The sequence below is a fragment of the Nomascus leucogenys genome, chromosome 2 (assembly GCF_006542625.1).
Source record: "Nomascus leucogenys isolate Asia chromosome 2, Asia_NLE_v1, whole genome shotgun sequence".
NCBI lineage: Eukaryota > Metazoa > Chordata > Mammalia > Primates > Hylobatidae > Nomascus > Nomascus leucogenys.
Genome location: NC_044382.1, coordinates 75,099,712 through 75,127,095, shown reverse-complemented (window position 1 = coordinate 75,127,095; position 27,384 = coordinate 75,099,712). Strand labels below are relative to the sequence as shown.

Here is a 27,384-nt window from a genome sequence, read left to right as displayed (position 1 = left end):
CTCCCACCTCTAAGTGAGAACATGCAATTTCTGTTCCTGCATTAGTTTGCTAAGGATAATGGCCTCCAGCTCCATCCATGTTCCTGTAAAGGACATGATGTTGTTCCTTTTTATGGCTGCATAGTATTCCATGGTGTATATGTACCACATTTTCTTTATTCTTTCTTTCATTGATGGGCATTGAGGTTGATTCCATGGCTTTTACTATTGTGAACAGTCCCATACACCTTCAAACTCTTGCCCAGCTTAAATGCCACCACCTCAGTGAAATCCTCACTGATGCCCACTCCTCCCTGCCCAAGCCAGAAGTGACTTCTCTTTCCTCTGCTTTCCTCTATGGGCCTTTCCTCCTTGTGCCTTTAGCTGTGGCCCAAGGTTGAGGGCATCTGTAAAGATATCCCCTCTCCAGGCCCTTGGCTCCTCAAAGACAGGAGGAGGGGTTAAAATTTAGGGCTTGCAAAGTCAAGTGCCCATAGAGTTGGCCTGGGAGGTAACAGAAGAGATGCATTGGTACAGGACATTAGGGAGTGGCACCTAGCCACCCAGCTCCCCTCAGTCATCATCTGGTGGGAAGGAGTGCCTAGTGAGGCCACATCTTACGATTCTTCAAGGAAAAGCTCAGTACGTAAATTTATTTATAAAAATGTCCTTTTTGTAGTGTTAGTCATTAAGGAAATTTTTAGCATTCTGTAGACTCCATAAAACATGTTTGGAGGGCAGCCTCATTGTTTGTGCCACCTAATCTATTGATAGTTTATCTTAGGGATAGGCTGGTGCCTGGGAGGCAGACAACACTGTGGTAAGAGTTCAGATTCAGCATCACCAGGCCTGGATTTCCTGGCTGTAAACAGGAATGATGATCAGAGATCTTGTCTCCCAAGGCTGTGGTTCTTAAAGTGTGGTCGGGGAACCAGCAGCATCCACAAAACTGGAGAACTTGTTAAAAAAGCAAACTCTGGGCCGGGCGTGGTGGCTCACACCTGTAATCCTGGCACTTTGGGAGGCCGAGGTGGGCAGATCACTTGAGGTCAGGAGTTCGCAACCAGCCTGGCCAACATGGTGAAACCCCATCTCTACTAAAAAAATACAAAAAATTAGCCAGGCATGGTGGCACATGCTTTTAATCCCAACTACTTGGGAGGCTGAGGCAGGAGATTGCTTGAACCTGGGAGGTGGAAGTTGCAGTGAGCCGAGATTGCACCACTGTACTCCATCCTGGGTTACAGAGTGAGACTGCATCTCAAAAAAAAAAAGTAAACTCTGGTCAGGTGCAGTGGCTCAGGCCTGTAATCCCAGCACTTTGGGAGGCCAAAGTGGGAGGATCAAGGCTACAATGAGCTACAGGGAGGTCGAGGCTGCAGTAAGCTGTGATTGTACCAGTGCACTCCAGCCTGGGTGACAGAGCAAGACCATGTCTCAAAAACAAATGAACCTGTAGACCTGTCTAAACTCTGGGGATGGGACCAGCAATCCCTTTTTTTTTTTTTTTTTTGAGACGGAGTCTTGATCTGTCACCCAGTCTGGGGTACAGAGGCGCAATCTCGGCTCACTACAACCTCTGCCGCCCTGGTTCAGGCGATTCTCCTGTCTCAGCCTCCTGAGTAGCTGGGATTACAGGCATGCACCACCACACCCGGCTAATTTTTTTGTATTTTTAGTAGAGACAGGGTTTCACCATGTTGGCCAGGTTGGTCTCGAACTCCTGACCTGATGATCCACCTGCCTCAGCCTCCCAAAGTGCTGAGATTACAGGCGTGAGCCACCGCGCCCAGCTGGGACCAGCAATCCCTTTTAACCAGCCCTTCCAGGTGACTTTGAAGCCTCTCTAGTTTGAGAGCCATTGGCATAAAATAAATGTAGACCATATTCTTTGGATGCCAAGATGAGGGGTGTGAGCACTTTGATCCTGCAGACTGGGGAGCAGGGAGCCTCTGAGCTCAGACCTGAAAACCAGGGACAGAGGGACATGGGGCAGGCAGAGTCTCTTAAGCAGGGCCACTTGTGGAATGTGGCCCAGGTGTTTAGGGGTGAGGGAGAGGAGTTAGCAGCTGAGACCTTATAGGAACTGGGGTGTTCTACCAAGAAGGCTGGACCTCTTTGAGGCGCCCTCAGAGAATTTTAGAGGAGGATGCTGTCCCATTTGTATTTGAGATCGGCTTTCTGGATGCCAGAAAGAAGAGCAGAGAAGTGGAGCAGGTGAGAAGGCTGGGCCAGGAGTTCAGGCACCAGTTGTGTTGACCCCGAGTGGTGACCAGGGAGAAAAGAGAGGCTCCTGATGGGGACTTACTGACCATGGAGGGGAGGGAAGTGGGAGAGGGGCCTAGATGGTAGGCCTTTCAGGGATGTCATGTGTCTGATGAATGAATGAACGAAAATAAATTGAACACCTACTCTGTCTCAGTTGCTGGAACTATAGCAATGAACAACACAGACAAAAATTCCTGCCTTTGTAGTACTGACAGCCTTGTGGCAGGAAAGAAAGATTAATAAGAAAAATGTATATATGGCCGAGTACAGTGGCTCATATGTGTAATCCCAGAACTTTGGGAGGCTGAGGTGGGTGGATCACGAGGTCAGGAGTTCGAGACCAGCCTGGCCAACATGGTGAAAACCCGTCTCTACTAAAAATACAAAAATTAGCCAGGCGTGGTGGTGTGCACCTGTAATCCCGGCTACTCGGGAGGCTGAGGCAGGAGAATTGCTTGAACCCGGGAGGTGGAAGTTGCAGTGACCCGAGATTGTACCACGGCACTCCAGCCTGGGTGACAGAGCAAGACTCCGTCTCGGGGGGAAAAAAAAAAAGGAAAACGTATATATGTCAGAAAAATGCATATAATATGTCAAATGGTGAGAAAAGAGGAAAAAATGACGCAAGGAAGTGGTAGGAGTGTGGAGAATTACATTAGTTTTTGCATTGCTATAAAATACCTTCGGCTGGGTAATTTATAAAGAAAAGAGGTTGAATTGGCTTAGGATTCTGCAAGCTGTACAGGAAGTGTGGTGCCTGCATCTGCTCAACTTCTGGGGAGGCCTCAGGTAGCTTTTACTCTTGATGGAACGTGAAGGAGTCGGCATGTCACGTGGCAAGACAGCTAGCAAGAGAGAGGAGGGGAGGTCACAGACTCTTTTATTATTTATTTTGAGATGGAGTCTTGCTCTGTTGCCCAGGCTGGGGTGCAGTGGCACAATCTTGGCTCACTGCAACCTCCACCTCTCGGGTTCAAGTGATTCTCCTGCCTCAACCTCCTGAGTAGCTGGGATTACAGGCGCCTGCCACCATGCCCGGCTAATTTTTGTATTTTTAGTAGAGATGGGGTTTCACCACATTGGCCAGGCTGGCCTTGAACTCCTGACCTTGCGATCCACCCACTTCGGCCTCCCAAAGTGCTGGGATTACAGGCGTGAGCCACCATGCCTGGCAGAATACTGTAGTCTCAAATACAATAATCGTGGAAGGCTCCGAGGAGGTAATGTGAGGAGTGGACAGATGATGTCAGGCCATGAGGGTGTTTTTGAGAAGAGCAAGCCGCAGAGTGCACCAGGTCACTCACTTATGTGGGAAGCAGGTGGAGGGCAGATGGTCTGGATACCTGGGCGCAGGGATGGGAGTGGCCAGGAGTGCTGACCTCTCATCTGGCTGCCCAGGGCAAACAGAGAGCCGTGGTCGGCTGCAGGGGGTGGCAGAACTGCGCCTGGCAGGTCTGGAGCTGACAGATGCCTCCCTGCGGCTCCTGCTGCGCCACGCACCCCAGCTGAGCGCCCTGGACCTGAGCCACTGCGCCCACGTCGGGGACCCCAGTGTTCACCTCCTCACGGCCCCCACATCCCCACTCCGCGAGACCCTGGTGCACCTCAATCTTGCTGGTAAGCATGGTCCCCTGTCCGTCCTGCCAGCCTGTGGGTCCCCACGGCCAGTGCCAACCCCTTGCTCACCTGCCTGGTCTCAGCTGCCACTGCCCCATCCCCAGGTTGCCACCGCCTAACGGACCACTGCCTCCCGCTGTTCCGCCGCTGCCCTCGTCTACGCCGCCTAGACCTGCGCTCCTGCCGCCAGCTCTCACCTGAAGCTTGTGCCCGGCTGGCAGCTGCCGGGCCCCCTGGCCCCTTCCGCTGCCCTGAGGAGAAGCTGCTTCTCAAGGACAGCTAGTTGGGCGCCCCCCACCCTCCCCCGGACTCGACAGGAGCCTGGACCTCCGGCTTCATTTCACCCCTGCTGGGAGGCCAGGTTCCCACCTCACCACCCTGGGATTCTTGAGTGTCAGTGACATGGGATTCCCACCCAGGGACTCAAGCCAGCCACCCCCTTCTTTCCCCCCTGCACTGATATCTCTGGGGGTTTCTCCTTCCCATGTCCTCCCCCTGCTACCTGCTTCATTGTCCATCCCCTGGGGGGAGTGGGTCAGAGGTACTGGAGGGTGCTGAGCCAAAGGGACGGTGGGAGGGGGGTTATGGTGCAAGTGTTGGGGGGGAGAATGGGGAAAGGACACACAGGATATGGGAGCCAGGGGCTGGGGGAGGTGGAAGGGGCGGGGGGCGGGGCAGACAGCAGACCACCAAGGGTTCAGGGAACAAAGACCAGTTACTTGGAGTGGGGGGTGGGGGTGGGGCCACAAAAGGAAAACCGGAGGAGCAATTGGGGATCCAGGTGTCAGAGGTAGGGGAACCAGGGGCAAGCCGGGGCTGAGCTGGAGGTAGGGATGAGAGCAGGTGTGGGAACAGCAATACCCCCTTGGGGGTCACCTCTCTGCTTCCCCCCTCCCCAGGCTTCAGTTCCTTCCCCCTGACCCTGAACGTCACTGAAAACGGCAGCTATTGCAAGGAGTGGGGGCCGCGGGCAGCCGCTCTTCAGCTCGCGGCCCAGGGGAGTGGCGAGGGGCGCCCTAACCCCCTGCCCGCCTCTCCGCACAATACTTGAACATTCATCTGTACTGAAGTGTTACTTGAACCGGGGGAACCTCGGACCTGGGGGAGCCAGGGTGTGAGGGGACTGGACCAGCTTGGACTGAGACCGGGCCAGTGGGCGCCCATTTGGGACTGCGCCACCCCCAGGCTTGTTCTTGTTTTACTGTATTGAGCGGCGGCACCCACCAGACCCGTATTATGGCTGGGGGCACCAGCCCAAGGATGGGGACCATGGGACTCCTCCAGCCTGGCTCTTCCCACTCTTTCATCGTCATGGAAACTTGTATCCCATTTGCCCAGGGAACCGCCACTCCTGGTTGCCATGGAAATAGCAGCCAACGGACACCTCCCGATGCCAGTGCTAAGGCTGGAAATGGCCCCCTCTTAGTTGCCATGGGAACCTAGTAACAGACTCTCCTGGCCCTCCTTCCCCGCCCCTTCTTCCAGCGCGGGGTGGGGCTTCGGGACCCGGGGGATGAGCCGGGCCAGGTCCCGCCCCTCCGCGCAGGCCTCCGGGGGGCCGGGGCTTACCATGTAGGGGAGGGGAGATCTATCCACATACCTCAGGTAACAGGGAGGTGCGCGGGTGGGGGGAGGGCTGGGCGGACCAAAGGCCGGAGGGGTGGGGCCTGGGGATAGCGAGAGGCTTGAGGATGGGGCCGCTTGCGGGAGGGAAGAGGCAGCCCGGCGAGGGGCAAGCCGGGGACCCAGCCGGGCTGGGCCCCTGGGCCCCGGGTCTGTACAATACGGTTTGCTATAAAACTCAAAATCTTCCAGCCGGGGCCGCGGAGTTCGTGTGTGTATCTGCGGGGTCCCTACCTACAGATGAGTGGGTTCACCTCTACTGGGCTCATTGTGGGAGGGATTTGGAAGTGTGGATACCTGGGGTGTCCAGCTGTACCTTGGTGGGGGCTGGCTGGGGATGGCGTGCACCTCGGTGGGGTCCGGGCGCTTGGATAATGTTCTTGGTGGGTAGGGGTCGCGGGGAATCTCTGCGGGCCCGGGACTGCGGGGACTCGGTCCTCGGCTCCACCCCATCATGTGGCTAGCCCCGGCTCCGCCTCTGTCCCAGTTCCTGTTTTGGCCTCCGCTGTCCCGCTCCGGCCCCTGGGGCTCCCCGCAGACGCTGCTCTTCCTGCTCCACTGGGGCTGCCTCTTCCTGGGCGCCCGCCGCCTGCATCCTGCTCGCCCTGTCTGGGAATGGGGCCGCCCCCGGGCTTGGGCCGGCCCGACTGGGGCCCCCGAGGCGCTTCCGCCCCGTAGTGACCGCCTGGTGCCGCCGCCCCCAGGATGAAGGGCGGCGAGGGGGACGCGGGCGAGCAGGCCCCGCTGAACCCTGAGGGCGAGAGCCCTGCAGGCTCGGCCACGTACCGGGAGTTCGTGCACCGCGGCTACCTGGACCTCATGGGGGCCAGTCAGCACTCGCTGCGGGCACTCAGCTGGCGCCGCCTCTACCTCAGCCGGGCCAAGCTCAAAGCTTCCAGCCGCACGTCTGCCCTGCTCTCGGGCTTCGCCATGGTGAGGGGCCGGGAGGGGTCACACCCAGGGGGGCAGAGCACGTGGGGGGCACAGGTCGGGGGGGCGAAGTAAACAGGTTCCAAGGGAGACAGGGCAGAGGGGGCTTTCATCAAGGGGGAAGGAACAAGGTCCCACGGGACTGAGCAAGTCCCTTCTTACGGATGTGTGTGTACAGGGGACCCCAGGAGACGGGGCCACTGGAGGACACGAAAGTCCTAAAGGTGTCATAGTGGGAGTGGGGTGAACAAATCACCAGTGGGGTTGACTGCAACAATGAGGCAGAGTGGTCCAGATGGAGCCTGTTCCTGGCAGAAGTGGTTCCTAAGTCCCAGTGCCAGCTTCAAAGGCAGGTCAGCTGGGTGGGGGCTGCATCAACAGGTGGGGGGCTCGAGATGGATCAGCTGGGTGGAAGGGTCACCCAGCTGAGGGTGGGCCCGTCCCAGGGAAGGTGGCCACTCTCCAGCGGGCCCAAGAGGTGCTAGTGTCAACCAGGAAAACTGACGAGATCATGCCTGGGAGGGAGCCGCTGGGGAAGGAGGCCGATGAGGAAACTGATAAGCGAGTCTCAAGCTGATAAACCCCAGGGGCAGGAGGAGGGTGTCGGCTAACGGTCTGCCCCAGCGGTGGCCTCACAGGAAGTGGGATGGAGGGAGGTCCCAGGGTGAGGATCAGCAGACACAGTCCTGGCTCCTCCCTGCTTGTGGCCAGCTGTGTGACCCTGGACAGGCCTCCACCCCCCTTTGCAAGCCAGTGGGAAACTGAGATCATGGAGGGTGCGCCCTCTGTAGCCCGCCAAGTAACCGCCCCAGGGTGAGCCAGGCATGTCAGAGCAGGTCACCTACCAAGGATGGCTAAGACTAGCCTGCTAATTGGACAGGTGTGGAAAGTAAAAGCCTTGCCTCTGGGCAGGAGCGCATGAACTGGGACCCAGGGTTGCTGCTCTGTTAGTCTGGGGTTTCCCCACCATCACCCCAGGAAAAAGGAGAAAGTGAGCTGCAGGAGGTACTTTGGGGAACGCACTCCTGTGGGGGTGGATATCAGAGGCGCTTGGGGCGGGGACCATGGCGCTAGGGGATCTGGGCTAGTCCCTGCCCCGTCTGTGCCACAACCTCCGTATTTGAACAATGACAGGGAAACTCTCTAACCCTAAGGGTCATCATAAGCCTATGGTCTTCTATGTGGGGTCCCAGAATCCACAGACCAGCTTACCTTTCATGATGGGGGCATCACCTGGGGACAGGGCTTTGGCTCCCCTTCATCTGCACAGCCTGCAGAGGGAAGGGAGCAGCCACCCAAGCTGAGGGAGGTCAACCCCTTGGTCCAGCCTGTTCCCAAGGAGACAATCCTTCCACGGCAGAATATGCAGGTGCAGGTTGCTGGGGTGACAGCTTAAGGGCCCGAGCCTTCTCCGCAGGAGCAAAGGGCTGGAGGTTTAGGTTCTGGGGACAGGACTGGCTGCAGTCCTAGCAGGGGTGACTGAGGCTGGGCCAGGCTCTGGGAGAAACCAGGACTAAGCCTGGCCCAGATCCCTGTCTGTGGAAAACACCTCCTGACACCTGCTATGGCCCAATTTCCCAAAATACTCAGCCCTGTTTTCCTACCTCCACCCGCCAGCCTCTACACCTACCTTCTTTCCCCAGGCCCAGAGCAATCGAACAGACCCTACAAGGACCAGAGATGGGGAGAGAGTGGGATTCTGAAACTCAGGTGGCCTAAGTTAGAGTAGCATTATACAAATTGTATCCAGCTGTCACTAAGCACCAGGCACTGCCCTCAGTGCCTTTATATACGTCATCTGTTATAGCCTACAAAGTGGGTACTGCTACTCTGGCCATTTTACAGATGAAGAAACTGAGGATCAGAGATGTTAAGACACCTGCCCAAGGTCCCACAGCAAGTAAGTGGCAGGATTTGAGCCTAAGCAGTCTGGTTCCAGACTCCACATTTATAAATTCCTAGAAGAGGGTCATCAACTCAAATGTTTGCAAAGGGCCAGGCAGGTAATATGTATGCCAAGTTGGCTGGGTAGGGACTAGCAAGCAAGAGACCCCATGACATTGGGGGGTGATGGCTCACGCCTTTCATCCCAGCATTTTGGGAGGCCAAGGCAGGAGGATCGCTTAAGCCCAGGAGCCCAGGAGTTCGAGTCCAGCCAGCCTGGGCAACATAGCAAGACCTGGCATCTACCAAAAAAAAAGAGAGAGAGAGAGACCCCATGACCTTTCCAAGGGGAGCAGCCATGACTGATTTGAGCTGATAGTTGCCATGCAGGAACGCAGGCCAAGTGTGGCCAGTTCTTCCAAGTTTTCAGGGGGATCTGGAAATAGGGATATAAGAAATCTCTTGAGTTTTACAAGTTGGCAACGTCTTCCATTTTTTAAGAAACACACTGTGTGAGCCAAGCAAAACACGTCTGCAAGCTGGCAGTGGTCCACAGTGTGCCAATTTGTAAACTCTGTCCTCAGACTTCAGCATTCACTATAGCAAGAACAGCAAACACATACCTAGTACTTATTCTGTGCCTGGCACTGTTCTTTTCTTTTTCTTCCTTTTCCTTTTCCTTTCCTCTTTCTTTCTCTTTCTTTCTTTCTTGCTTTTCCTTTTCATTTCCTTTCCTCTTTCTTTTTTCTTTTTCTTTCTTTCTCTTTCCCTTTCTTTTCTTTCTCTTTCTTTTTCTTTCTTTCCTTTCTTTTTTTTTTTCTTTTTTTGAGACAGCGTCCCACTCTGTCGCCCAGGCTGGAGTGCAGTGGCGCGATCTCGGCTCACTGCAACCTCTGCCTCCTGGGTTCAAGCAATTCTCCTGCCTCAGCCTCCCAAGCTCCTGAGTAGCCAGGATTACAGGCTCACACCACCACGCCCGGCTAATTTTTATATTTTTAGTAGAGACAGGGTTTCACTAAGTTGGCCAGGCTGGTCTTGAACTCCTGACCTCAGGTGATCCGCCCGACTCAGCCTCCCAAAGTGTTGGGATGAAAGGCGTGAGCCACCACTCCCAGCCCATTTCATGTATATTTCATTTAATGTTTATACCAACCCTATAAGGCAGGGAGGTGCTGTTATCAATCTCCATTTCCAGATAGGAAATTGAGGCACACAGAGAACTGACTTGCTCAAGATTACACAGCTAGAGCAGAGAATGATCCCAGGCAGCCCAGCTCCAGAATCTGCTGTTTGATCCCTATGCAGTAAACCTGTTAGAAACATGTCATCTGGCCCTTTTTTTTTTTTTTTTTTTTAAAGACAGAATCTTGCTCTGTTGCCCAGGCTGGAGTGCAAAGGAGTGCAGTGGCATGATCTTGGCTCACTCAAACTTCTGCCTCCTGGTTTCAAGCAGTTCTCCTGCCTCAGCCTCCCGAGTAGCTGGGATTACAGGCATGTGCCACGATGCCCGGCTAATTTTTGTACTTTTAGTAGAGATGGGATTTTGCCATGTTGGCCAGGTTGGTGTCAAACTCCTGACCTCAGGTGATCCACACACTTTGGCCTCCCAAAGTGCTGGGATTATAGGCATGAGCCACCGCGCCCGGCCATCCAGCCCTCTTTTTTTTTTTTTTTTTGAGACGGAGTCTCGCTCTGTCGCCCAGGCTGGAGTGCAGTGGCGCAATCTTGGCTCACTGCAAGCTCCGCCTCCCGGGTTCACGCCATTCTCCTGCCTCAGCCTCTCCGAGTAGCTGGGACTACAGGCGCCCGCCACCACGCCCGGCTAATTTTTTTGTGTGTGTGTTTAGTAGAGACAGGGTTTCACTGTGGTCTCGATCTCCTGACCTCGTGATCCGCCCGCCTCGGCCTCCCAAAGTGCTGGGATTACAAGCGTGAGCCACCGCGCCCGGCCCATCCAGCCCTCTTGATAGGCAGGTGGGGAAACCAGAACAGAGCCTTTGCAAAGCTGTCCATTCGTTTACTCAACAGAGACTGAATGTCTCTGCTTTCTGCCAGGCACAGTTCTAGGTCCTAGGGATATGTACCAGTGATGTATCCCAATAGGCGGAAAAAATTTCTACAGTTGAGGAGGTTATGGGGAGATCAGTACATCCCCTCTTGTCCCTGCAGGTGGCCATGGTGGAGGTGCAGCTGGAGAGCGACCACGAGTACCCACCAGGCCTGCTGGTGGCCTTCAGTGCCTGCACCACCGTGCTGGTGGCTGTGCACCTGTTTGCACTCATGGTCTCCACGTGTCTGCTGCCCCACATTGAAGCTGTGAGCAACATCCACAACCTCAACTCTGTCCACCAGTCACCACACCAGAGACTGCACCGCTATGTGGAGCTGGCCTGGGGCTTCTCCACTGCCCTGGGCACCTTTCTCTTCCTTGCTGAAGTTGTCCTGGTTGGTTGGGTCAAGTTTGTGCCCATTGGGGCTCCCTTGGACACACCGACCCCCATGGTGCCCACATCCCGGGTGCCCGGGACTCTGGCACCAGTGGCTACCTCCCTTAGTCCAGCTTCCAATCTCCCACCATCCTCTGCGTCCGCAGCACCGTCCCAGGCTGAGCCAGCCTGCCCACCCCGGCAAGCCTGTGGTGGTGGTGGGGCCCATGGGCCAGGCTGGCAAGCAGCCATGGCCTCCACGGCCATCATGGTACCCGTGGGGCTCGTGTTTGTGGCCTTTGCCCTGCATTTCTACCGCTCCTTGGTGGCACACAAGACAGACCGCTACAAGCAGGAACTAGAGGAACTGAATCGCCTGCAGGGGGAGCTGCAGGCTGTGTGAGGCTGGTGTTAGCCACCGCTCACTGCAAGCACTGCCTCCCTCCGGGGTCTGTGAGAGGCCGCAGGGGCCTACAGACCTCATCCCCCCATCCCCTGGCTGGAGCCACTTCCAGTGGCCACTCTCAGGCAGAGTTCAGATTCCTGCCTGCAGGGTCCTCTGGCCTGGGCCTTGGGGCAGCTCCCACATTCCCAAGGATTTTCCCCATCAGTCTGTGCCTTGGGTTTTTCAAGCTACTCTGCACCTGGGCTGGCCTCAGTTGAAGGATCATACAGTAGAGGGGAGGCAGGGAGAGCTTGTGGGACCTTTGGTGCTGACTTTAGCCACCATTTCCATTCCTATACAGGATGTGAAGGTCAGAAGGCAGCCAACTGTTGGTTTGATTTTTTTTTTTTTGAGACAGTCTCTGTTTCCCAGGCTGGAGTGTAGTGATGCAGTCACAGCTCACTGTAGCCTTGACCTTCCAGGCTCAAAAGATTCTCCCACCACAGCCTCCCAGGTAGTGAGTAGCTGGTACTACAGGTGTGTGCGGCCACACCCGACTAATTTTTTTGTATTTTTTGTAGCGACGGGGTTTCGCTATGTTCCCAGGCTGGTCTCAAACTCCTGGGCTCAAGTGAACCTCCCACCTCGGCCTCCCAAAGTGCTGGGATTCCTTGCTTTATTTCTGTAGAATCTATTTTATGGTTGGCATTTTGGGGGAAGATTTCGATGGGTTCCACATTCTTGCTTTAGTTGTTGTAGAGGGATTTGGGTGTTTCTACCCCAGGCATTGGTCTAGCTTGTCCTACAACGAACCTATCTTTGGAGGTTCAAGCTCCCCACCTTCCCCAACCGTGGTGACCTGTGGCCACTCACAGAAGGGATGGTGCCTGACCCACTGCCCTAGCCCCACGCTATGCACTAAACTTGTTCTCCCCCTCCTGGGCCAGGGCTTGGGTCTTTAGAGACTGACAGCCTCTGCCCCAGGCCTGAGTCCTTAGCAAGGATTGGGTGAGGAGGTTTTAAGGGAGAAGGTCCAGTCTTTAGCCCTTGGAATACAAAGCTCTTCTGACACTGAATTTGGATGCACCTTCTTTTATATAATAAATCGTGTTTCACAGATGTCCCTGTTGCTGTGAAGGGGATGCGGGGCAGGCCTTCTTAGGATAACTTTACTTGTTCCCAAGAGCTGGGTGGTGGCAAGTTTGGGTGGACAGGACCTGGGAGGGGAGTGGGTTTCAGGTGTAACCCTGTCAGATGCTAACAAGGGCCAACAGCTTCTGAATGGGGAGAGTTATTCCAAGGCCACAGGCTTTGAACTCTTGTCCCTGAGTTCAGAGTCTCTATCTCTTCCACTGAGTATTTATTCATTTAGAGATGGAGTCTTGTGTTGCCCAGGCTGGAGTGCAGTGGTACGATCTCGGCTCACTGTAACCTCCGTCTCCTGGGTTCAAGCAATTCTCCTGCCTCAGCCACCTGAGTAGCTGGGATTACGGGCGTGTGCTGCCACACCCGGCTAATTTTTGTATTTTTATTAGAGACGGGGTTTCGCCATGTTGGCCAAGCTGGTCTCAAACTCCTGACCTCAGGTGATCCACCTGTCTTGGCCTCCTGAAGTGCTGGGATTACAGGCATGAGCCACCACACCCAGCCCTCCCTGAGTGTTTAGTATAAGCACTCTTTTTTTTTTTTTTTTTTTTTTTGGAAATGGAGTCTCGCTCTGTCTCGCACTGTCACCCAGGCTGGAATATAGTGGCATGATCTCAGCTCACTGCAAGCACCGCCTCCTGGGTTCACGCCATTCTCCTGCCTCAGCCTCCCGAGTAGCTGGGACTACAGGTGCCCACCACCACACTCGGCCGATTTTGTTTTTGTATTTTTAGTAGAGATGGGGTTTCACTGTGTTAGCCAGGATGGTCTCGATCTCCTGACCTAGTGATCCACCTGCCTTGGCCTCCCAAAGTGCTGGGATTACAGGCGTGAGCCATTGCGCCCAGCCGAGACAGAGTCCCACTCTCTTGCCCAGGCTGGTGTGCAGCTGTGCAATCTTGGCTCACTGCAGCTTTGACCTCCCAGGCTCATGAGCCTCCCACCTCAGCCTCCCAAATAGCTGGCACCACAGGCACGTCCCACCAACCCAGCTAATTAATTTTTTTTTCTTTGTAGAGAGGAGGGTCTCACTATGTTGTCCAGGCTGGTCTTGAACTCCTGGGCTCAAGGGATCCTCCCACCTTGGCCTCCCAAAGTGCTGAGATTACAAGTGTTAGCCACTGCACCTGGCCTCAAGTTTCTTTCTTGAGCAACTACCACATACTAGGGGCCTTTCATAGGTTATCTTATTTAAATCCCACAACACCTCAAGCGTTCTTTATCATTTTCATTTCAGAGATAAGGAAACAGGCCCGAGAAGGCTGAAGATCTTGCTCAAAACCACACAGCTAGTCCATGAAACTGAACTTGGACTATCTACCCCTCACATGGGAATCTCTCTTTGATATGAGAAAAGGAACCAGTGCCTTTCAACTAGAACAGAGAGGAATCTGATCTCAACACCTATGCCTCCACGTAAATTAATTTTTTCAGCCTTGTTTCCCTCAAAATTTTAGAGTCCTAATCTTCTTCTATCTTGTGGTATGAGACCTTGGATAAGTCTCCCTTCCACCTTTTCCTATTACTTAAAATGGTGAATTTGCATAAACCAGGCTCTAAGGGTCTTTTCTGCACTGTTCGGATGTGTACAAATTGACATACAAGTTTAAAGGAAGACTCCGAAACTTAGAGACGTCAATGACTTGCCCAAGGCCATATAGCGAGGGCCTGATGTACACATATCAGGAGCCTGGGGCATCCTCAGCTCAGGAAAAGGGACCTCCCGGGAGTGCCTGCGTCCACACGGGATCAAAACGGTGCCCAGCCTTCAGAAGCCCTTAGCCCGAGTTCCAGGGGTAGGCCTGGGCCGCTGCTGCCCTTGTGCGGAGGCATCCCGTGAGCATAGGGCGCCATAGCCAAAGAAGCGGGCACTGGGACCATGACGCCAGGAGGACACACCAGTCCAGTCCCGTTCCTGTCTGACCTCGTTTATTATTACAGGGCCCATTTAAGAGCACTTAGGCCCCACTAGGGTCATCAGAAAACCTTGAGACAGTCCCTGGATTTAACCACTAATGGTGGGTTTGAGTACGGCAAACTAGGGTACCTTCTACAGGCCTCACCCTCCCCATCTGGCAAATGGGTATCCTAAGCAGCCAGACGCTCAAGGGCGATAACGGGAAGGAAAGGCACCCTGCATCTATGTGCGAGGCGGGGCAAACCGCCTGAGTCACCGCTCACGGTTGTGTTTTTCCACCTCCCGGCTGTCCCTCCCATCCGGGTGAGTCCTCGTGAGTCCTCCCGAAGGCGCCCCCTAAGTCCCAGGCTCCGCACACCCTGGCCCCGCCCCTTGACTCGGCCCCGCCCACAGCAGAATCCGCAGATTCGCCAGGCCGGATCCTCAGAATTCCTCGGGTCCCTCGATACTCGGCTGAAAATTCTCATCGGACTCTGAGAGGAGCGCTGGGCTGGAGGCATTTTCCCCAGGGTCAGAAGCGGGCTATTCTCTCACTTGGGCCAGTAAGAAAAATCCAGAAAAAGTTGTCGACTCTGCCAGCAGGGATTGGCTAACGGGCCGTTATTTTCTTGACTCCACCAAGGCGGATGAAGGGGAGGCTACGGCTGAGGCCGGGAACAGTGGCGAATCTGCAGCCTCTCAGACTTTGGCCGTACAAGGAAGGGACGGGGAACAGGAGCAAGGCGGCGCGCATCCTGTCCAGCGATTCGCCCCGCCCGCCCGGTGAATCTGCGTCTGCCGAACGCGCCACTGAAGGTTCCCCAGCGCTGGCTTGCCTCCTCCCCTGCGCCCCGCCCCTTTTCCTCAGGGACTAGTCGCAGCTTTCGTCGCCGCCGATTCGTCAAAATCCCGGGCCGCAGCATCTGGATCGTCGTGGCGAAGCCGACTCTCCGGGGGATGCGGCCAATCTCCAGGCTCCCTGGGCCGCAACTCTCGAGCCTCCCAGGGCGCCGGCCGAGACGAAGCCGCTACCCTCGGCCCCGTGGGTCCCCCGGCAGCGCCTGTGGCGAAAGTGCGAATGCAGACCCTGTGTCCGCTGGGCCTCGCGCAGGTGGCGGTGGTGTTTGGTGCGCGCGCCGGGGAGGTGGTGGTGGGGGGGCGCCGCCGCCGCCACCGCTGCGGGGCCGGGTCTCGCGCTGCCGCTGCCGCCGCCTCGCGCCGCTGAGGTGCCGCGCGAGGTGGGGGGAGGGCGAGCCGCTCGACGGGAGCGGGTGAGTGGGGCCGCGCGGCGCGCGTGCGCGGAGACCTGCTGGGGGGGTGCAGAACGCGCCGGGGCGGGAGGAGAGGGCAGCGGCGCGCGTTCCCCCCACCCCCCGCCCGGATTCGGGGTCGAAGCCGGGTCTCGGGCTCGGTCTCGCGGTGTTTCCAGCGCCCCGACGAGGTGCCACCTTTCGGCCGGAGGATCGGGGCGCCGGGACGAGAGCGGGTGTGTGGGAGCCGTGGCCGGGCTCGGCCCGGGCCGCTGGCCGGTGAGGAGGCGGGAGGGGGCGGGGCCTGCAGGGGGCGGGGGAGGGGTCTTGCGCCGAGGCCAAGTGGGGCGCGCGCTAGGGAGAGCGGGAAGGTAAGGGGGCTCGAGACGGGCCTGGGGGCCTGACAGTAGAGTTGGGAGGTGGAGAGAGGCTGGGTTGTTGTGGCGAAACAGAGGGTACTTAGGGGAGAATCTGGGGGAGCCCTGGGTCAGGGTGAGGGGTGGAAACTGGAGTGATGGGAGAACCTGGAATCGGGGTTGGCCAATGAGGAAAGGCAGGGGAGTCAGGCCCAAGTCCTGACCCTTCTTGCGTGTCCCCCTGTCCCTAACAGTGTAAATGAGCAAAGATGGATCAGGAAGGTGGGGGAGATGGGCAGAAGGCCCCGAGCTTCCAGTGGCGGAACTACAAGCTCATCGTGGATCCTGCCTTGGACCCTGCCCTGCGCAGGCCTTCTCAGAAGGTGTACCGCTATGATGGAGTCCACTTCAGTGTCAACGTGAGTGCCCGGGCCTTTGCTTGCCATCTGGGGAGCTCCAGGTGCCCCTGTCCTCTGTGATTCTGTTCAGCACCTAGAACGGTAGCCTGCCTTCTTGAAAGTGGGCAGTTGAACCCAGCTCTTTTGCATGTGCGTGTCCAGGTGGGCTGCTTAGAGCTCCCCAGCCTGGATTCACCCTGAGCTCTCTTTCTGCTGCTGCTTTCCTTCCTAGGACTCAAAGTATATACCAGTCGAAGACCTCCAAGACCCCCGTTGCCATGTCAGGTCCAAAAACAGAGACTTTTCCCTCCCAGTCCCTAAGTTTAAGGTAAGTGTCTGCTGGGCTCCTGATGTGGTAGTCCTAAGAGGGTGTGGAGGATGCGTCTTGGCACTATAGCTGAATAAAAGGGTTTCCAATGAAAGGGTCTCAGCCAGATCTAGCAACCTCTGAGGCTGTGAGACTCAGTTGTTTTGGACAGGAGGTACACTTAATCTTCTAGAAAGGTACAGGTCAGATGTCCTAAGTGTATCCCTGGTAGCTGGGGTGTTGACTTCTTGAAGGGTGAGGTAAAGACTGTTTAGCTGCTATACGTATCACTGTATATTCCTAGACAGTGCATCATAGCACACAAGAGTGGGATCTCCCAGTTCCTTGACAGTCAAGGGGAGTGACAAGGCCACTGCCTACTTGAGTTGCACTGTTCCCCACCTCTCTTTTGGCGATGTCATTTCCATCTTGTTTCCTTGGAGGACTCCCATTCCCCACCCTAGGCAGGATATGCTTCAGGCCTTGAACTGGGCCTGGAACACTGGTGGTTCTTCATTTCCTTCTCTGATTCTTTATTCTTCCTTTCTAAATAAATTATCTGTGGGGTCCCTTCATTCTTCTTCTTCTCTCTCTTTTTTTTTTTACTTTGTACACTTCACTTGGACAATCTCTTTCACACCCACAGCTTCAACTATTACCTAAATGTTGATGACTTCCAAATATCTGTTTCCAGCCAATATCTCCAGGCTTGTATGCCTAGTAGGGGGACAGTTTCATTTGGAGACCACACGTTTCAGGTTTAAGGGATTTAAAACAAATTATCTACCTCCTTAACCTACCTTTTTCATTTATCCTCTACTCATACATGGCAGTACCATCGACTCAGCTGTACAGCCTGGCAGCCTGTGATTCTCTCCTTTTCTCTCACAGTCGGTCACCGAATCCTCCTGGCTCTTTTCCTTTTTATTCTTCATCTTTCTATTCTTATTGCCACTTAATGTAGACCTTGGTATTCATTTCACCTGGTCTCCTTGCCTTCGTTCTTGCCTCAGTTTCTCCTCTGCCTTGCTGTCATTTGTCTCTTTGGCTTCACTGCTCTTTTGTTTTCCTTTTGTTGCCAAGTCCATGTTTTGGGACATTGACATGTATGGTTATTGACCTGGCCTTATCCTCTGCCTTGACACCACACCCCTGTGTTACATCCACACCATACGCTTTGCAGTTTTTCAAAAACACCAAGTTGTTTTATATTTCCATGTCCTAGGGGTTCTTGTCATTTGATGAATTGTTAATCCCCAAATCTCAGTAAGAATGACACCATCTTTATGAATTCTTCCCTGATCATACTCTGTACAAAGGTTTCCTTCGCTGGGCTCCAGAACACCACGTACGCGTCAGCTGCCACTGGGTCGTGTTGTGTTTGTATGTGCGTGTCTTGCTACTTTTCTGTACGGGAATCTCTTCCTTTCTATCTCTGTATTTCCAGTGCCTCGTTCATGGTAGTTACCTAGTAAAGGCTGAGCTGGGGAATCATTGCCCTGTAGCTCGTTCTCTCCACGTATGTTTATTACTCAGTGTGTACATTTCTTTTTTTTTTTATTATTATTATTATTTTTTTTGAGATAGAGTCTCGCTGTGTTGCCCAGGCTGGAGTGTAGTGGTGTGATCTCGGCTCAGTGCAACCTCTGCCTGCCAGGTTCAAGTGATTCTCCTGCCTCAGCCTCCTGAGTAGCTGGGATTACAGGTGCCCACCACCATGTCCAGCTAAATTTTTTTTTTTGTATTTTTAGTAGAGACAGGGTTTTATCATGTTGGACAGGCTGGTCTTGAACTCCTGACTTCTGGTGATCCATCCACCTCATCCTCCCAAAGTGTTGGGATTATAAGTGTGAGCTACCGCACCCAGCCTAGTTTGCACGTTTCTGTTCTTAATTCTTGCTGTTATTCTATGGTGAGAATAATTCAGGGAAAAGGGGTCAGGTCTGATGGATCCCTTATTTTGGGCCCCTTCCCTTGTCCCTCACTTTCCTGGACCTCTCTCTTGACTTCATGGAGCTTGCTAAAGTTTCCGAAGGACAAAGGAGCAGTGGTCAGTGTTGAGACGCCATACCAACTCCTGTTCTTTCCCCAGCTGGACGAGTTCTATATTGGACAGATTCCACTGAAGGAAGTGACTTTTGCAAGGCTGAATGACAACGTGCGGGAGACCTTCCTGAAGGATATGTGCCGTAAGTACGGTGAGGTGGAAGAGGTAGAGATCCTCCTTCACCCCCGTACGCGCAAGCACCTGGGCCTGGCCCGTGTGCTTTTCACCAGCACTCGGGGCGCCAAGGAAACGGTCAAAAACCTCCACCTTACCTCCGTCATGGGCAACATCATCCATGCCCAGCTTGACATCAAAGGTGAGGACTCCTCTGCCTGCCACTCAGGCTTGGCCTCCAGCGGAGGTTGTACACGCAAATGCCTGTCAGGGTCAGGTAGGCACCCAGGGTCATGATCTGAAACTGTTGGGGCCAGTTGTGTTTCTGAAATCAGATCAGATTTTAGAGTGGAATTATGGTGCATGGATTTTTGTGTGTGTGGTGTCTCCAGCAAGGTTGGGCAATAGGCCATAATCAAGCACATAACTATCTGTAAAAAAAAAAATCATATGAAGGGTTGTACTAGGTAAGATGAATAGATTATAGTAAATCAGCCCAGGTCAGGTTGGTTGGTTGGTTGGTTGGTTTTTGAGACAGGATCCTGCTCTCTTACCCAGGCTGGAGAGCAGTGGCGTGATCTTTCCTCACTGCAGCCTCCAACTCCTGGGCTCAACCACCCCAGCCTCCTGAGTAGCTGGGATTACATTTGCACGCCACCATGCCCAGCTAATTTTTGTATTTTTAGCAGAGATAGGGTTTCATCCTGTTAGCCAGGCTGGCCTTGAACTCTTGACCTCAAGTGATCCGCCTGCCTCGGCCTCCCAAAGTACTGGTATTACAGGCGTGAGCCACTGTGCCTGGCCTCTTTTTAATCTTTCTATGTGCCATTCTATAACCCATATAGGTTTTGATGCCAGATTCTCAGAAATACTGGATTTTCTGGGTTTTTTGGTTTGGAAATTTGAGATAGAGAGTAAAGGAGCTGTGAATGCAAGCGAGGTGGTCTGGGCTTCTGTGTTGAGTGATGGGGAGCAGTGGGGTCTGTGGCGAGCTGCAGATTGCAGTATTGTCTGGAGGAGGCAGCCATTAGTAGGCACTGGCCAGTTCGCAAGTGGAAATGAGGTTTAACATTCTTGAATTTGATTTGTAAAAGAAAGCCAGGACCAGGCATGCAGTGGCTCACACCTGTAATCCCAAGACTCTGGGAGGCCAAGGTGGGCGGATCACCTGAGGACAGGAGCTCGAGACCAGCCTGGTCAACATGGTGAAATCCCATCTTTATTAAAAATAACAAATTATCTGGATGTGGTGGTTCATGCTTATAATCCCAGCTACTCGAGAGGCTGAGGCATGAGAATCACTTGAACCTGGGAGGTGGAGGTTACATCGTGCCACTGCACTCAAGCCAGAAATCTGGGTTTTTGTGTGAAATCTCTTGGTTTTTAAATATCATGTTTCGTTCCTCATAAGGTGTTTCTGAGGTGTTCACTCCACAGCTCCTGCGGGCTCCGTTAGTCCCCGGGTTGCTGTTCTGCGGGCTTTAGTTTACAGGATAAAGAGCATGGGGTGATGGAGCCTCTGGGTTTGAATTCCAATTTTTCCAATGACCAATTCTGTGACTTTGTGTAGGTCACTTTTAAGCCTATAGAACAAGATACTGATGCTTCCCTTCTGGTGATCCAACATGGTAAAATAAGTAAAAGTGTTTTTGATAAATCGTGAAGTGTCATAAAATATGTTGTTTGTGGTAGTTCAGAGGTAGAGATGAGGTAGAAGGTCCCAAAGGTAGAGTTATGGTAGGAGAACTGAAATCCTGAAACCCAGATTCCAAGAAATTGTAGGAAACTTGAGGCCTGAGAAAGAAGCAGGAATACCAGATTAGGAAGGAGTTAGTGTCTCCATCTGACAATTGGTTCCCATTTCCCTCCCTCCAGGACAACAACGAATGAAATACTATGAACTAATTGTCAATGGCTCCTACACCCCTCAGACTGTGCCCACTGGGGGCAAGGCCCTGAGTGAGAAGTTCCAAGGCTCGGGTGCAGCCACTGAGACGGTGAGAAGTTTGTGGCTGCCACAGCCCCTAGCCATGTGGGCATGGTGCCCGGGTGCCCGGAGCAGGAGCAATCTTCGGGCAGTTCCGGGCTTCCCCGTTAAACAAAGAAGAGCCAAGCAAAGCTGCTGAGATGCTTTCAAAAGACAGGGAACTAGGGGCGGGGCGGAGTGGCTCACGCCTGTAATCCCAGCACTTTGGGAGGCCAAGGCGGGTGGATCACGAGGTCAGGCGATTGAAACCATCCTGACTAACAAGGTGGAACCCCGTCTCTACTAAAAATACAAAAAATTAGCCGGGCATGGTGGCGGGCGCCTGTAGTCCTAGCTACTCGGGAGGCTGAGGCAGGAGAATCGGGTGAACCCGGGAGGCGGAGCTTGCAGTGAGCCGAGATCATGCCACTGGACTCCAGCCTGGGCGACAGAGCGAGACTCCATCTCAAAAAAAAAAAAGAGGGAACTAGGATTCCTGGTTTGGGGAAGGGCAGGTTTCAAGTGGTGTTTGAGCCCATTCCTCTCTCCTTGCCCTGCTCTGTCCCTCCAGGCCGAATCCCGCCGCCGCTCTTCCTCCGACACAGCTGCCTACCCAGCAGGTGCCACTGCGGTGGGCACTCCTGGCAACGGCACCCCCTGCTCCCAGGACACAAGCTTCTCCAGCAGTCGACAAGATACCCCATCTTCCTTTGGCCAGTTCACCCCTCAGTCCTCCCAAGGAACCCCCTACACGTCTCGGGGCAGCACCCCTTACTCTCAGGACTCCGCCTACTCCAGCAGGTACAGGGCAGACCCTGCCTGGGGCCCCGCCCACAAACTCTGGGAGCTGCCACTGGGAAGAAGAAGCCCAGAGTCTCTCCAAGAGGGAGTTGGAAATAATTTGTCCTAGCTTCTCTGTGGATTCAGTCAACAAATTGCTGTCCTCGGGGAACACACTAGCTAGGAACCCAACATATAGCTCTTCTTTTGAGGGCAGCATAGCGGGGCGTTGGGCCTTGGGACCCAGGATGCTCTGGTTTGCTCATAGAGAGCTGAGCCCAGCTAACTCCCCTGCTTCTTCTCCAGCACCACTTCAACCTCCTTCAAGCCCCGGCGGTCAGAGAACAGCTACCAAGATGCCTTTTCCCGCCGCCACTTCTCTGCATCTTCAGCCTCCACAACCGCCTCCACGGCCATCGCCGCCACCACTGCAGCCACTGCCTCATCCTCCGCCTCTTCCTCCTCATTGTCCTCTTCCTCCTCGTCGTCCTCTTCCTCCTCGTCCTCTCAGTTTCGTAGTTCTGATGCAAACTACCCAGCGTATTATGAAAGCTGGAATCGCTACCAGCGCCATACTTCCTACCCACCACGCCGGGCCACGCGGGAGGAACCCCCTGGAGCCCCTTTTGCTGAAAATACAGCTGAGCGCTTCCCACCTTCCTACACCTCCTACCTGCCCCCCGAGCCCAGCCGGCCCACCGACCAGGACTACCGGCCTCCTGCCTCAGAGGCTCCACCCCCGGAGCCTCCAGAACCTGGTGGAGGCGGGGGTGGAGGAGGGCCCAGCCCTGAGAGAGAAGAAGTTCGGACTTCCCCCCGCCCAGCCTCACCTGCCCGCTCTGGCTCCCCAGCCCCGGAGACCACCAATGAGAGTGTGCCCTTTGCCCAGCACAGCAGCCTGGATTCCCGCATCGAGATGCTGCTGAAGGAGCAGCGCTCCAAGTTTTCCTTCCTGGCCTCTGACACAGAGGAGGAGGAAGAGAACAGCAGCGTGAGCCTTGGGGCCAGAGATGCAGGAAGTGAGGTGCCTTCTGGGTCAGGGCATGGGCCCTGCACACCCCCTCCAGCCCCAGCTAATTTTGAGGATGTGGCACCTACAGGGAGCGGGGAGCCAGGGGCCACCCGGGAGTCTCCCAAGGCAAATGGACAGAACCAGGTGAGGCTGGGGTCAGCCAGAGGAGGCACCTGGGCTCTGGGAGTCAGGGTTGGGCCTAGGGGAGAGGGAAGGGAACCAGATGAGAAAGTAGGGCTTGGGACAGGCAGAAGCCTTCTGTGACCCTCCTCTGCCCCCGCAGGCTTCTCCATGTTCTTCTGGAGACGACATGGAGATCTCCGACGACGACCGGGGTGGCTCACCCCCTCCGGCCCCGACGCCCCCTCAGCAGCCTCCGCCGCCTCCCCCTCCCCCGCCGCCTCCTCCTCCCTACCTGGCATCCCTTCCTCTTGGTTATCCTCCCCACCAACCTGCCTACCTCCTCCCACCCAGACCTGATGGGCCGCCGCCCCCTGAGTACCCCCCACCTCCTCCACCACCCCCGCACATCTATGACTTTGTGAACTCCCTGGAGCTCATGGACCGACTTGGGGCTCAGTGGGGAGGGATGCCCATGTCCTTCCAGATGCAGACCCAGATGTTAACTCGGCTCCATCAGCTGCGGCAGGGCAAGGGATTGATTGCCACCTCAGCTGGCCCCCCCAGTGGGGCCTTTGGGGAGGCCTTCCTCCCATTTCCACCCCCGCAGGAGGCAGCCTATGGCTTGCCCTATGCTCTATATGCACAGGGGCAGGAGGGCAGAGGGGCATACTCACGGGAGGCCTACCACCTGCCCATGCCCGTGGCAGCCGAGCCCCTGCCCTCCTCCTCAGTCTCGGGAGAGGAGGCCCGGCTGCCACCCAGGGAAGAAGCAGAGCTGGCAGAGGGCAAGACCCTCCCGACAGCAGGCACTGTGGGCCGTGTGCTCGCCATGCTGGTCCAGGAGATGAAGAGCATCATGCAGCGAGACCTCAACCGCAAGATGGTGGAGAACGTGGCCTTCGGAGCCTTTGACCAGTGGTGGGAGAGCAAGGAGGAGAAGGCCAAGGTGAGGCTAGCGCCTGGGACCGGGGAGCCCTGGGCTTTGCAGGAGGAAATGGGCCTCTGGCTCCTCCAGGCTGCACAGCTCAGAGGAGACAGGTGACAGAGGCGAGTGGAGAGAGGCCACAGGCCCTCCAGGCCACCCTGGCTGGGCAGGGGAATTGAGGGGACAGAGAAGCAGGCACAGATGGGCCTGGGAGGCAGCAGAGCTTTGTCCTGGCTCCATTGCTTGCTTGCTTGCGGTGGACAAGGCCCTTAGGTCTCTTCAAGCTTTGGTCTTCCATTTTGCCATTTGTGAAGTGGGAATGGTGGCTATTTCTTACTGGTGGGTGAAATGAGCAGACTTTTGAGAAAATGCTGTGTGGGGGCTGGGACAGGTGTGACCAAGATATGGAGCAGCAAGTAGATGCGTTCTGTATTCCTGGGGTCCGGGAGTAGGTCTCAGGCAGGAGGGAATGCCTGGGTTCTGGGCGCTGGGGCTCAGCCCCACTGCTGCCTGCAGCCATTCCAGAACGCGGCCAAGCAGCAAGCCAAGGAGGAGGATAAAGAGAAGATGAAGCTGAAGGAGCCTGGCCTGCTGTCCCTCGTGGACTGGGCCAAGAGCGGGGGCACTACGGGCATTGAGGCCTTCGCCTTTGGGTCAGGGCTGAGAGGGGCCCTGCGGCTGCCTTCATTCAAGGTACTCAGAACTGTCGTTTTATGGGGTATGGTGGGGAGAGGGAGAGGGGGCCTCCTTCCTTGGGGTAGGGGTGGTCAGGAACCATGAGTGTTTGAGTTTTTTCTTTTTTTTTTTTGAGATGGAGTCTTGCTCTATTGTCTAGGCTGGAGTGCAGTGGCGTGATCTCAGCTCACTGCAACCTCCGTCTCCCGGGTTCAAGCGATTCTCCTGCCTCAGCCTCCCGAGTAGCTGGGGTTACAGGCACCCGCCACCATGCCTGGCCAATTTTTGTGTTTTTAGTAGAGCCGGGGTTTCACTATGTTGGCCAGGCTGATCTTGAACTCCTAACCTCAGGTGATCCACCTGCATTGGCCTCCCAAAGTGCTGGGATTACAGGAGTGAGCCATCGTGCTCTGCCTGAGTGTTTGAGTTCTAAACAGGCCCCATCTTTTCCCCATCCCCCAGGTAAAGCGGAAAGAGCCATCGGAAATTTCCGAGGCCAGTGAGGAAAAGAGGCCTCGTCCCTCCACTCCTGCTGAGGAAGATGAAGACGGTGAGCAGGGTCAGGCATAAGGAGAAGGGGTGTGCTGTGTGGGTTCTGATGTGAGAGCAAGAGGTGGGGATGAAGGGGTCAGGTCGTCCTGAGGGCAGAGCCAGGTGGAGGTGCAGGGTTGAAATGCAGCAGTTCTGGGACGTGTGGGATGCACCAGGTAGGGTTATTCCCCGGATTGTAGTTGCAGGTCTTTCTCTGCTCTGCTGATTTACATTTTCTGTATTTTGGGTTTTTCCACCCATGAAATTCAGTGTTTGGAATCACAGAATTCCGAGTTAAACGAGGCATCTCCCCAAGTTTCCCAGCTGATGCTAATGCCCTCCTACCACCTTCCTCCTAGTTTGCCTGAGTTTGAGCCCTTGCTTAATAGCTACCATGGCCTGGAAACTTGCCCATTGAGTCAGATCTGCTTCCCTGGAGACCCACTGGCCTTCATACTCTTTTCTTGGGCCAGGCATAACAAGTCAGCTCCCTCTTCCACCCGACCAGAAAATGATACAAGATCAAATGGACAGGACATATTTAAAACTGTGTGGGCTGGGCGCAGTGGCTCCTGACTGTAATCCCAGCACTTCCAGAGACTGAGGCAGGAGGAACACCTGAGGTCAGGAGTTCAAGACCAGCGTGGCTAACATGGCGCAACCCTGTCTCTCTAAAAATACAAAACAGCCAGGCATGGTGGTGTTCACCTGTAATCCCAGCTACTTGGGAGGCAGAGGCACGAGAATCACTTGAACCCAGGAGGTGGCGGTTACAGTGAGCCAAGATTATGCCACTGCACTTCAGCCTGGGTGATAGCATGAGACTGTGTCTCAAAAAAAAAAAAAATGCATATATATACCTATATGTACGTATATATATTTATATGTGCACACATATATATGCATATATACACATATACACACACACACATATATATGTATACACACACATATGTGTATATATATATATTAAAGCCAAGCAAGGTGGTGCTCACCTGTAATCCCAGCACTTTGGGAGGCCGAGGTGGGCGGATCACAAGGTCAAGAGATCGAGACCATCCTGGCCAACATGGTGAAACCCCGTCTCCACTAACAATAGAAAAATTAGCCAGGCGTGGTGGCGGGTGCCTATAGTCCCAGCTACTTGGGAGACTGAGGCAGGAGAATTGCTTGAACCCAGGCTGCAGAGGTTGCAGTGAGCCGAGATTTTGCCACTGCACTCCAGCCTGGCGACAAAGCGAGACTCCGTCTCAAAAAAAAAAAAAATATATATATATATATATATATATGCCAAGCACGATGGCTCACGCCTGTAATCCCAGCACTTAAGGAGGCTGAGATAGGAGGATCACTTGAACCCAGGAGTTCAATACCAGCCTGAGCAACATAGGTAGACCCTGTCTCCACAAAAATTTTTAAAAACTTAGCTGGGTGTGATAGCATGCCCCTGTATAGTCCCAGTTACTCAGGAGACTGAGGCAGGAGGGTCGCTTGAGCCCAGCAGGTTGAGGCTGCAGTGAGCTGTGATCATGCCACTGCACCCCAGCCTGAGTGACAGAGCAAGACCCCGTCTCAAAAACAAAAACAAAACTATGAAACATGAGGTAACTAAGGTGTTTGAATTTCTCTGGTGAGCTTCCAAATTCTCATCTGTAAAATGAAGACCATCAGGAAGATTGGTAATAGTATATGTAAAGCCCCTTGCACAGGGCAAGTATTTTGTGGTTGATGGTAAATTTCCTCAACTACCACTCTGCTGGCCTAGACCCTGAGCGAGAGAAGGAGGCTGGAGAGCCCGGACGTCCGGGGACCAAGCCCCCGAAACGGGATGAAGAGCGAGGCAAGACCCAGGGCAAGCACCGCAAGTCCTTTGCTCTGGACAGTGAAGGGGAGGAGGCGTCCCAGGAGTCCTCCTCGGAGAAGGTGAGGGCTCGGGTGCCGGCTCCTAGCCGAAGCCTACTTCCCCATAGCCAGCATCTCTGTGGTTGGAGCCCAGGCAGCTGTGCCTGGTGTAGGACTAGTTGTCCCTTTCCTGTTAGTCTCCATTTTTTTTTTCTTAAGGATGAGGAGGATGACGAGGAAGATGAGGAAGATGAAGATCGAGAGGAAGCTGTGGATACCACAAAGAAGGAGTCAGGGGTGTCGGATGGTGAGCACAGACAGTGGAATCGACTTTGGGCTCGGAGGAGGGGTTCGGCTGCCTGGCTAGCCCTTTTCTGAGCCCACGTGACCTTCCTGCTGGGCTTGTGGGTCACCTTTGCCCTCTGCAAGGGCATCTGTTTGGGCCACATTCTTAGGAACCCTTGGCCCCTTGATGGCAATAAGCTCAGTGCTCAGAATGCTCCCTCCTGCTCCCTCTTCTGCTGAGACATAGCTGTCCAAAAGGACAGCCTGGCAGAACGTTGTTGTTTTTTTTTTTTTTTTTTTTTTTTTTTTTTTTTTTTTTTGAGAGAATTGCGCTCTTGTTGCCCAGGCTGGAGTGCAATGGTGCAATCTCGGCTCACTGCAACCTCCAACTCCTGAGTTCAAGCGATTCTCCTGCCTCAGCCTCTCTAGTAGCTGGGATTACAGGCACCCACCACCACACCCAGCTAATTTTTTGTATTTTTAGTAGAGACAGGGTTTCACAATGTTGGCCAGGCTGGTCTTGAACTCCTGACCTCAGGTGATCCACCCACCTCAGCCTCCCAAAGTGCTGGGATTATAGGCATGAGCCACCACACCTGGATTTTTTTTTTTTTTTTG

At 54.6% G+C, this 27,384-nt stretch overlaps 3 protein-coding genes across 9 annotated transcripts in view; all 3 read left to right on the top strand.

The window, feature by feature from the left end:
* The window catches only part of FBXL19 (F-box and leucine rich repeat protein 19), a 31,857-nt gene extending 18,050 nt beyond the window's left edge, over positions 1–13,807 (top strand). For 2 of the 4 annotated variants that reach the window (XM_030798156.1, XM_030798146.1), the window contains exons 10-11: positions 3,646–3,864; positions 3,969–5,684. In XM_030798156.1, the coding sequence (XP_030654016.1) occupies positions 3,646–3,864; positions 3,969–4,147 (398 nt within the window). In that variant the 3' untranslated portion in view covers positions 4,148–5,684. Of the gene's footprint in view, positions 1–3,645; positions 3,865–3,968; positions 6,421–10,470; positions 12,232–13,495 lie in introns of those variants that run through there. The other 2 variants (XR_004026704.1, XR_004026701.1) reach the window with 2 other exon arrangements.
* Positions 5,973–12,231, top strand: ORAI3 (ORAI calcium release-activated calcium modulator 3). The gene is made up of 2 exons (XM_003280448.3): positions 5,973–6,420; positions 10,471–12,231. The coding sequence occupies exons 1-2, from the start codon at positions 6,193–6,195 to the stop codon at positions 11,128–11,130; spliced, it is 888 nt and encodes a 295-aa protein (XP_003280496.1). The 5' UTR covers positions 5,973–6,192; the 3' UTR covers positions 11,131–12,231.
* Positions 13,808–14,262: 455 nt separating the features above from the next.
* Positions 14,263–27,384, top strand: part of SETD1A (SET domain containing 1A, histone lysine methyltransferase) — a 28,128-nt gene continuing 15,006 nt past the window's right edge. The window contains exons 1-12 of one of the 4 annotated variants that reach the window (XM_030797990.1): positions 14,263–15,266; positions 16,016–16,180; positions 16,392–16,487; positions 18,559–18,829; positions 20,503–20,624; positions 21,165–21,394; positions 21,680–22,529; positions 22,669–23,454; positions 23,950–24,126; positions 24,571–24,658; positions 26,405–26,562; positions 26,701–26,788. In XM_030797990.1, the coding sequence (XP_030653850.1) occupies positions 16,031–16,180; positions 16,392–16,487; positions 18,559–18,829; positions 20,503–20,624; positions 21,165–21,394; positions 21,680–22,529; positions 22,669–23,454; positions 23,950–24,126; positions 24,571–24,658; positions 26,405–26,562; positions 26,701–26,788 (3,016 nt within the window). In that variant the 5' untranslated portion in view covers positions 14,263–15,266; positions 16,016–16,030. Of the gene's footprint in view, positions 15,427–15,573; positions 15,685–15,730; positions 15,777–16,015; positions 16,181–16,391; positions 16,488–18,558; positions 18,830–20,502; positions 20,625–21,164; positions 21,395–21,679; positions 22,530–22,668; positions 23,455–23,949; positions 24,127–24,570; positions 24,659–26,404; positions 26,563–26,700; positions 26,789–27,384 lie in introns of those variants that run through there. The other 3 variants (XM_030797995.1, XM_030798000.1, XM_030798004.1) reach the window with 3 other exon arrangements.

What these genes read in the sequence shown, in the direction of transcription:
- ORAI3 (XM_003280448.3), top strand. Translation starts at nt 6,193, where the DNA reads ATGAAGGGCGGCGAGGGGGACGCGGGCGAGCAGGCCCCGCTGAACCCT. An exon ending in TGCTCTCGGGCTTCGCCATG is followed by an intron (nt 6,421 to 10,470) that starts GTGAGGGGCCGG and finishes TTGTCCCTGCAG; the next exon opens with GTGGCCATGGTGGAGGTGCA.